General features: G+C 39.0%; 1 protein-coding gene across 2 annotated transcripts; it reads right to left on the bottom strand.

Moving 5' to 3' along the window:
* Window positions 1-2,826: 2,826 nt before the first annotated feature.
* hlx1 (H2.0-like homeo box 1 (Drosophila)) lies at window positions 2,827-7,083 on the bottom strand. 2 transcript variants are annotated; one of them, XM_044170038.1, is made up of 4 exons: window positions 6,440-7,083; window positions 5,688-5,867; window positions 5,360-5,544; window positions 2,827-3,774 (listed from the first exon to the last, which is right to left on the bottom strand). In XM_044170038.1, the coding sequence occupies exons 1-4, from the start codon at window positions 6,882-6,884 to the stop codon at window positions 3,448-3,450; spliced, it is 1,137 nt and encodes a 378-aa protein (XP_044025973.1). In that variant the 5' UTR covers window positions 6,885-7,083; the 3' UTR covers window positions 2,827-3,447. The 2 variants fall into 2 exon arrangements, with proteins under 2 accessions (XP_044025973.1, XP_044025975.1); XM_044170040.1 differs by lacking the exon at window positions 5,688-5,867.
* Window positions 7,084-10,348: the final 3,265 nt, after the last annotated feature.

Below are 10,348 nucleotides of genomic sequence, written 5' to 3'. Positions count from 1 at the left end.
AAAGTACAACATCACTTCATATTTATGTTTAGCAGAGGTGTTAACATAGGAAATGACATGATTTCATAGCTGAATAATGTTTAGCAGTGGTGGAAATGTACTCACTCAAGTACTATACCTAAGTACAATTTTGAGGTACTTGAGTATTTCCATTTTATGCTACTTTATACTTGAACTTCACTACATTTCAGAGGGAAGTATTTTTTACTGCACTACATTTATTTTCCAGCTGTAGTAGTAGTTACTTTACATATTTACATACACATTTCACATTTTTGTTGCCAATACATTTGTATGTTTACTTTGACTTTGACTTGTAATAGAGTGTTTTTAAAGTGTGGTATTGTTACTTTTACATAAGTTAATCATATGCATACTTCTTCTGTCAGTGAAGCTGTGAAGTGGTTGTTTATTTTATATTGATCTTATTAAATGTTTAGGAAGAAGTACTCAGATCTTTTACTTAAGTAAAAGTGGCAATACCACTGTGTCCTTAAATAAAATTACAGAGGTATTTGCATTCAAATATACTTAAAGAACCAAAAGTAAAAGTACTCATTATGAAGAATGGACCATTTCAGAATAATATTATATTAGTGGATTATTGGTGCATTAATGTGTAAACATCACTTTAATATTGCAGAAGCTGATTTTAACTACTTTATATACTGCTGTGTAGCTTAGTCTATAATAATACATCTTATGATGTAGTTGCACTTAAGTGGTACTTAAGTACAGCACTTGAGTAAATGTAGTTAGTTACTTTCCACCACTTCTCAACACTGACAATCAGAGCCGTAACTACCACTGAGGTCTTGTTTTCTAGGAATTTGGGAGGTTTGGCGTCCTGTGTGGACTTTATATTATACAATTAAAAACATACACATGGTTGGTGTTTTGATTACAATATTTGTAGACTTGCATTAGAGTACTTTTGGACCAATAAATAAAAGACTAACCAAACTTTATCCTGAGCAATGTGGACAAACAGCATTATAGCATTTAGACCTTCATGTTGGGGGAAAGAATATAGAGAGAATATAACTGAACAGTTAACTAAATAACATTAAGTAAGGGTTAGAGTTAGGCTTAGTAAGTAAACAAATAAATGAAATACTTTTCGTCTAATCAAAATAATATACACCTTTTTGGTGTCTTGTTAAAATGTTCTCAATGCGTTGGGGGGCTCATGACCTTAGTGTTAAAAAATCCATTTTAAAATCCTCCAGGATCCAAAATCCTGGTTACGGCCGTGCTGACAGGACCAGCTCTGCATAATGAGTATTTTTACTTTTCATACTTGAAGTACATTCTGTTTCCAATACCTTCATACTTTTACTGAAGTAAAAAATATGAATGCAGGACTGTTGTAATGGAGTATTTTAACATTGTTGTATTGCTAATTTTCTGGATAAAAACACTTCACATTAGACAACATATCGCACAGTTATGATGTCATAGGAATTAATATTGATCGATTGATTGTTAAAACACTGAAAGTTAGCAGTCAGTTTGTCAGTTTAGTTTGAGGAATGACACTAAAAATGTGGTCCTGATGAGAAGCCATCATGGGTTATTCCAGATTTATGGGGATCTAAAATATAATTACACTGACATACACAGGTAGACACAATCGACATGTAAAGGAGGGAGAGTGTGTCATAACATCATCATTAAACATGCTTAAACAGGTTTAATTGTGCTGCAATAATGTGGATTTCTTCTATCTTACAAATTTTGAGCAGTCACCATTGACCATCATGACAGGGCTGATTGGGAAATGACATTTCAACACTCCACTGTCCTGTTACGTTAGTCCATGAGTGGCAAGATGTTCTTAGTCATAATAAAAAAGAGCTGCACTCTGGGAGCGACTGCAGAGGAAGGTTATGAGCAGCACTATAAATGGAGGAGATGTTGATTGTATCTATGTCTGGAAACATAAAATATACTCATCCGGGTCGTCGCTGCTATCTGGAGCCAGTAAATGTATACAAACTATAAATTACCCTCCCCTCTCTCTCTCTCTCTCTCTCTCTCTCTCTCTCTCTCTCTCTCTCTTCTTCTTCTTCTTCTTCTTCTTCTTCTTCTTCTTCTTCTTCTTCTTCTTCTTCTTCTTCTCTCGTTTTCGGCGCTGCCAGAGCCGCAGCGTCCTCGGGAGAAATTTAGTTCACTGAGTTAAGTTAATGTGCTGTTAGGAGGCCTAAAGATGTAGTCATGTATCACTCAACCATTTACAGTAGCCTGTTTGTCCGCTGACCCAAGTAAAAAAAAAAAAGATGCTCAGTTTTTCCTCGCTTAATTTTAATTAATTAATGTATTTCAATTTTGTTGGGGTAATTATCAAAACAATATTCTGTTTTTTAAAATGGGATTAAATAAAAGTGAAAACCATTTTGATGCACACCAAAATCCTGTATGCAAAGTGTGTTAATTATGTATATACGTATTTGCATATATGCAAATGACTTATGTTATTTATTTTTTGTGGATTAAAACACCCATTTTGGACAGCAACTACTCTCAGTTTCCAGTTTCCACTAAATTTGTATCTTTGTTTATTTTGTTGCATGTTTATGTGCATGCAACTTCTCCTTGAATTCCTGTTTATTTGTTATTGTTGCTGAGGCTTTTATGTTTCCTACTTTAAATGCAAAAGAAAAAACAATCAAATCAAATAAATATAAAAATTGATTATTTTTAACACCTAAATTAAACTAAGTCAGTTTACAACAAAATCGTAGCATCCTCGACAAATAACTGACTCCTGATGAGCGAGCAATTTGCAAATTCTTACAATAATAATAATAATACATTGTAATCCGATTTTTCAAAGTAAGAAACATTTTATTTACAATATTTTCAGTGCAAATTATTATTAACAAAATAGCACAACTATATATCCAGAACAAAAAAATACATGAACACTGCCGTGATGCTCTGAGATTTCATTTATAACGTAAAACGAGTGGTTCATAACCTAAAAATAAAATTCACAAGCGCATATTTCCTTCAGATGAGGGAAAACATGATGCACACGAAAGCTCTTGAGAGGAAAACGACAGTAAGGAGACACTGGAGGTGGCCGGAAGTCATATTTTCAAATTGAAATAGCCTGTGTTTTTTTTTTATCATTATAGCCCTAAAGAGACTGGAAAGAATTGAGACATAATCTAATAAAAGTCACAAATTAATTGGGACGTTATGTTCCTTGCGTCTGGGCTGAAATAAGGTGTCATATTGAACAAATAATAGGCCTACTGTCGTGATGCTCCACTTGTTCCCAGGAATTAAACCGGGCCTGACTTTAGGTTCGCCATACCTGAGGCCTATGTGTTATTGAACTGTCACTGCCACTCCAGATGCGTTTTAATATCACTGTCGTTCTTCTGTCAAAATAATAAAAACTCGTTCTTATAGTTCATAAACTGAATCGACACGCTGCCTTCATATTAGCATCTGTGAGGCCGGCGTGTCTGTGTCTGTGGCCGCTGCCTCCGCGCTGCTCGCCGGCCCGCTCCCGCTCATGATCACGCTGGTTTTGTTGATCTCAGAAACGTCCAAAATTCCGTCAGAGTTTTCCTCCTGAGCCTCGTCGGATTCACACTCGCTCCTGCCCTCGCTCTCGCACTCAGACTCCGCCGGCTCTTTGGGCTCCCTGCTGCCGGACTCGGACGCGCCCTTATCCGGCTGCTCCTTCTCCTTGTCCTTCTGAGCCTGGGCCTCTTTGGAGTGTCTCCACTTCATGCGTCTGTTCTGGAACCACACCTTTACCTGAAAACACACACACGGGCCCTGTTAGATTAGACTTTTCCTGTGCGTAATACAGCGACGTACAACTGCAGCCTTTCTGCAGAGTCCCTGTATTTAATTTCCTCCTATTTCCCCTAAATTTCCAGGGAAAACTTCAGCAGTCTCATGAATAATTTGGCACATTAGGTCTTAGTCACACTCTTTTGAATCTTTTGGATATTATGCTTCCAACATTTTTTCTAACTCTTTTCCCTGTCTTGTAATGAGGAAAAATAGCCATTATAGGCATGTATGGCAAGTAACACACTTCACACATACTTCAAGGCTAACCAGGTAACCTGGCCAAGACAGCAGCATAATAAGTGTAAATATAGTGCAAAAAAAAACATTATTAAACACTAGTAGATGAATGAAACAGTAATAAAATAAGATCATCTTGACATGTTGCTTGGTGAGATTAAATGGCTCAGTTTGTAGGTTAAATGATGCAATGTCTAGTGTGATGAAATGGGAACAACAACTGTGAGGTGTTGCTCAAGATATGGTGAGATTTGACATTCACTGGGACGTCTCTCAGCCAATCAGGTTGCACCATACAGTCATGATTAAAGGTCTGCATCTGGAGCTTTTAGGCTCTTTTGTCAATTATTATTATTAATTAATAAGTTCTTGTCTAAGTTGAATTTGTGCAATGAAGGAGCATGCAGGTTACAAACATGTGAGTTTCTTGCACATGCAAATCTTTTTAAATACTTCCTTCATGCTTATGTGTGATATTACAGACCTAAAGGATGTGACTGCAACTGTCCCTCAAATATGGAAGCACATGTCATTTCTTTTCATTGGTTTGTCAGGGTCAGAGCTGCCACTGAGGACACTGAGGTCATTGTCCAGTGAAAGCTTTCGAGGAATTTGGGGTTTTAGCAACCCAACTTTACATTCTTCAATAAAAAAATGTACACATGGTAGGTATTTTACAGGCTGCTTCAAGTATGTTTAGAAGCTGGAAAAGTGAAGAAGACAGCACATAGACCTGGGCTGCCATATTGGGAATTAAGAATATACAGAAAATATAATTCATAAAAACTAAATTATTAAATATTACAAAATTCAAATAATAAGAAAAAACATTTTAAACCTTGTTTTTGGTGTCTGGTTGAATTTTTCTAGGGGGGAGGGGGGGTAAGGGGGCTCAGTATTTCTAACATCCTGGCTAAGGCCCTGTCATTTTATTGTTTCATTGTTTATTTGTCCATATTCAAAGTAAATGCATTGCATTTACACGATACATACAGTAGGGTAACCGATATAGTTACAGCATCAACATCCCACAGTAAAAGTACATTAAAATAGAACAATTTAAATGGGTTAATAGGTAAAACAAAATAATAATAATAATAATTAATTGTTCATTTGAACAACCACACTGCGAAGAAATTAAAGGAAACTTGCTTATTTATTTTTCAGGCCTGTCTTAACCTTTTTTTTTGTATTTGTGCCAAAAATAACAGACCTCGTAAAACCTTGAATCGTTCATGCAAGATGATAAATATAGAAACCCGTGCAGGTTAAACTCGTGTTTAATTCCTCTGCAGTTGCTTCTTACCTGAGCGTCTGTCAGCCCGAGCATCGCAGCCAGCTGCTTTCTGTCCGGCTTGGTGACATATTTCTGTACTTCAAATCTCTTCTCGAGTCCTTTTCTCTGCAGGTTTGAAAACACTGCCCTCGACCACGACCTTTTCCTCTTGTACGTCTGTGGCATCGTGTCTTTTGTGAGGACTGCATATGGACCTGAAAGACACGAGGAGGAAATTAGGTTAAAACAAAAAGAGAAGAGAAAATTCACTGCATTCACTGCAGGTGTCTCACACCTCCAGACAGAGAGCTGGACGGGCCAGTTTCCTGTCTGTTACAGTCCTACATGTGGTGGCTACCTGGGAAGGTGTCCTGAAACTGATGCTGGCCTGATTGCCTGCTGCTGCTGCCTAGTGAACTCATCATGGAGGACGCGTCGCTCATCCCATGGTCTATGGAGGAGAAGTACTGGCTGGCCGGAGGCTGAACGGGGATGTGGATCCCTGACTGACGGTTCGAGCTAACGATGGATGTGAGATCTGTTACAGAGCGAGAGATGATGGGCTTCAGTCAGGAAAGAGTTATCGCAGTGACACACAGGCAACCTGGGGGGCAAGATGGTCTAGTTTTTAGAGAGACCATCTTGCAAATTCATAGCCTGGGTTCAAGTGTGACTGCTAAAGTGTGTTTGAGGAAACTTCCAGTTGCATCGCTGCTGTTTGTGGCTGATCATGACCTCTGACCTCTCTGGTTAGGGGGCAAAGGAGGAGAGGATTTCCCCACAGGGCTCCTTAAAGTGCATATTATGAGACTCTTTGCGCTCTTACTGCTCTGTCAACAAGTCTGTCAGTGTTAGAAACTGGTAAGTGACTGACTTTACACATGTGAAAAGTGAATAGTTGCTTCTAGTTTGCTGCTTTCAGTTTCTAAAGTTTGGACATGATTTAGTCTTGTCTTATGGTGCTTGGTTATATTATCTTAAAAAAGAACTTTAAGGCCATAAAACACACCCCTATTTATTGTTTTCTTTGGCTGACATGACAGGAAGCTTCTCTATAAACACCACATATCTCTTTGGAAATTCAGCGTGTAATAAAACCTCTCTTCTCACCTCTTAATGACGACTTTTCTTTGCCTTTTGGATCAAAGTCTGTCGACAATATCCGATCAATTCCGAATTTGAGGTCTTTGCTTGAAGGCGGGGGGGCTTGTTGGGAGTTAAATGCAGTTCTGGAGACTGATGTTAGCTGTAGTCCGTGTCTGTGGTAAGGAGACGCTGGACTCACCCGCGCACCGTACACCGACGGCTCCGGCGCCACAGGAGAAGGGCGCAGCGGCGAGCTGCCGGAGTGCCCCTGCTGCGCACGGTGGTGGTGTCCCATATGCACCATGAGGGCCGACGATCCCGGGATGTTCTCTGCATCTCCAGCCTGCAAAATGTCTGCGATGCAAAACGAGGGTTTCTTCATCGTATCCACAGCGAAGCCCCCTGCGCAGTACGCAGACCAGAGGCTAAAATTTGACGCGTAAAACGGGTTGAGCCCGGCCGTGTACATCCCGCAGCCTCTAATGCCTCGTATTGTTTCTCCGAAGAAGGTATAAACGGGCAAGCATGCAAAAAAAGCAGGGACAGCGTTTTAGGGGGATAGATGATCGTCCTCTTTGTGTCAGTGCCAAAATCGCTCTCCCAACTCTGAAATCCAAACCCTGCAGTTCCACTCTGAAGTTGCTCCGCTGACACTGATTGGTTGCTTTCTGAGCCAATGTATGTTTCGCATTTGCTCACATCACGCCCTTGCAAATGAGGATGATGTGTAATCCACCCACCCACACACACACATGGCCGGGACACTTTGGAGCAATTTTGATTCTGTGATGATGGATTGATCACTTAAAGAGAACCTCCACCCATCGCGCGCACACAAAAACATTATGCCCATGAACTCCTAATTTCGATTTTTCGTTCGGCAATAAATTTGATCTCCCTCCAACAGGCAAGTATACACGCAGTTCGCTTACAAATATTTTCAAGAAAGTCTTTGATCTGTCAGTTTTCAACATAAAATACCTTTATTGCTCTGAAAAAATGAAAAAATCTCATCGAAAAACATATAAATCATGTAAACTAATAACACAACAGTAATACATAAATATTAACTGTACAGAATCGACATGCAATCATATAACCCCGAGTCCAGGAGAGCCTCTATTAGCTCCAACTCATCCTGTTTTTGATGGGCTGTGATTCGTGTTAAATGAACGGATATTCCTGCTAGATTTGCCCCCAAAATAGAACCTGCTTTAGTATTTTAGGATACAGCAGAAATGCTTATTTCTTCCGGAGCAGGGGGAGGGGGGCATTTTATAATGACTGTTAGAACTTCCCTTTTTCAATATTTGTGCAACTTTATCTCGACCTGCAAGTTGCACGGTGACGCAAATCCGTCCCCAAGCTCATAATAAACAGAGGAAACCTATTCCCCTCTTAAACGAAAACACAATTAACTTCAGAGGCGATACTTCATCCGCAAGGCCCCTCAAGATTCGCACGTTGGGTCCTGGCCAATAAGATGTTATAATCAAGATTTGAGTTAAGATTTAAATAGGTACAAATGCAAATTCCCTGCAGCGTCGTTAACATCAGCTGATTTGGCTTACTTGACTTAAAATAACATATGTTTTCATATTTGCAATAATAACAGCAGCTTTTATAATCGTGTTTATACGTGTACGTTTATATACTTTATAGAGTTAAAGTGAGCTCTCTCTCGTTTCTCCCACTGTCGTGCCTTGATGCTGTTTGCGCCCTCCCCCCAAAAAACCTCTCTGATCGCATGTTTCTCTTGCATGTGTTGAAACAATGGCTTCTGAAGCCCGCATTCATTTAGTCTTGATTCATGCGGGCGGAAGGGCCGATGACCCTGACTGCCTCCTATCATGCTGTTTTCGAGTGACACTTTTCCGGGTTAAAATTAGAAATGAGATTTAACGTTTGCCCTCCATCATGCAGTCAAAACAATCCAGGGAAGAGGATGTAGCAGACGCAGCACGCCTCGAGTTATTTCAGGTGCTGATGATCTTTTTCAGTGGGAAGCATTTAAAAAACAGGCCTCAGATCAGCCTTTCCACACAAACTCTGCCACTGTATAACAGGACTGTGCAAGCTGCAACCAGGGAGAGGTGGACAGGAAAAAGTGTGTACTTTTTCAGCTACAGTATGATATTAATCCATAGTTCAGGGGAGCATATGCTGTTTAAGTTATGTAAAAAATATTTGTAGGCCATTGCTGTTTTTAAAATGAGTATTTGCCTTGATCAGCCAATTAAATAGGGCCTAATGATAGGGCATTGTGGAAATAGTGTTTAACCCTGGAAAGAAAGAAATGCATGCCACACATGGGGCACTGAGAACAAAATATTTATTAAGATTTTAAAACCATCAGAGGAGCACACATCATTTATTTAAACTCCCTGCACCTTTTTGTGCAAAAACATCTTTTCATTTAGCTCAGTGTCTGCCTGATTTAAAAGTTCCTGAAGAGATAAAAGCTTGGAGGAAAGAAACATCAAACATGCAGTAGACTTTAAACTTGAACGCAGGATTTAAACAATACAACATGTGGATATAGTGCGAGATTTCATGTGCACGTCTTATCGCCAAGATGAGCCACTCCACATGTTGCAACACAGACTTTATCCTGACAGAAATTAAGCAAACATTGTATAGTTTCCTGCTGTAAAAGGTGCAATTTCTCTACTTATATTTCTCATTTATATTCTATATTAAAATGAAAAAGTTTACAGAGCGGCCGACGTTTAACACCCAGAACAGAATTTACACACAGCAAGCTGAAAGTTTCTACAGTTCGGACAGATGGTCTCTTTCTCAGGGCAGAATCACAGTGAAGACTGCAGACGTACGGAGGATGCAGAAGGTGAATGTGCTCATTAAAACATCAGAATTTCTACCACCAACTACAGAGACAGTTGTTACCAGAAGCTAAAAGTATTGTTGTTAAATTTCCCTTCAATAGCAGTTATCCTTTCTTTGTTTTTATATTATATCACGTGTGTGTGTGTGTGTGTGTTTTAATGCACCCAGCACTTGATTTTTATGTTTGCTCTTAAAAGAAGAGAGACATTTCATTACAAAGTGTAGTTTTGTAATGCACAAACCTGAAACTACCGATTGCTTCTGGCTTCATATCAATGCAGAACCTTTTACTGTAGAAGTTCAGGTCTGAAAATGTAATATTCTAAAAAAATAAAAGCACATTTGATCCACAAATCACCTGTAAAAACTGAAATATTAGTTTTTCAGCCAGAGCCCTACTGGATACTATTATTCACCTTTATTTCCCTTTTCTGAGCCAGTCCTCTGCAGAGCAGTATAAATGATGGCAGGTGGGATTGCTGCCAGTGCCAGCGACTCCTGTCTCTGGTTAGGGGACTGTGAGCAGGCCTGCTCGAGACTTGAATCTGTCTTCAACAGTAGAAAGTTCACAGTCAATATCCAACCTAAAATAAGTCTGATTCTCGTTTTCTGAAGTAGTTTGGAAACAGAATTTTGTCACTGGCATAGTAAATTGTTAGTCACCTCATAGTCTTAGTAAGTTCATGACTGTGTTATTCCAGTATTATTGTCCCTTCATAGATAAGCACAGCCATGCATTACAATTCAGTGGTAAATAAGTATATTTACTTAAGCACTGTACTTTAAGTACAATTCTGATATACTTGTACATTACTTGAGTGTTTCCATTTGATGCTGCCCTTTACTTTCTACTCCACTACATGTCAGAGGGAAACATTGTATTTTTGACATTAATTTGACAGATGTAGTTACAAGTTACTTTTCAGTAAGATTTTATATAAAAAAAAACATGATTAGCGTAGAAATTGCATTGCTAAAGATGAAACCAATTCCACATTTTCTCACTAAACTTCTAGTATGGTTTTATTTAAATAACTTTTTTAGGCCCAAACAAGTAAAATTACCCAAGATTTAACAGAAAAGCAA

Source organism: Siniperca chuatsi, linkage group LG16 (assembly GCF_020085105.1).
Source record: "Siniperca chuatsi isolate FFG_IHB_CAS linkage group LG16, ASM2008510v1, whole genome shotgun sequence".
NCBI classification, from domain to species: domain Eukaryota; kingdom Metazoa; phylum Chordata; class Actinopteri; order Centrarchiformes; family Sinipercidae; genus Siniperca; species Siniperca chuatsi.
This window is presented reverse-complemented; position numbering and strand designations above follow the sequence as displayed.

Excerpts from the sequence above, each read along its gene's own strand:
- hlx1 (XM_044170038.1), bottom strand. The coding sequence starts at position 6,884 with ATGTACACGGCCGGGCTCAACCCGTTTTACGCGTCAAATTTTAGCCTC. Across the intron at positions 5,868-6,439 it reads AGAAAAGTCGTCATTAAGAG|ATCTCACATCCATCGTTAGC; the intron begins GTGAGAAGAGAG and ends GCTCTGTAACAG. Across the intron at positions 3,775-5,359 it reads TCGGGCTGACAGACGCTCAG|GTAAAGGTGTGGTTCCAGAA; the intron begins GTAAGAAGCAAC and ends GTGTGTTTTCAG.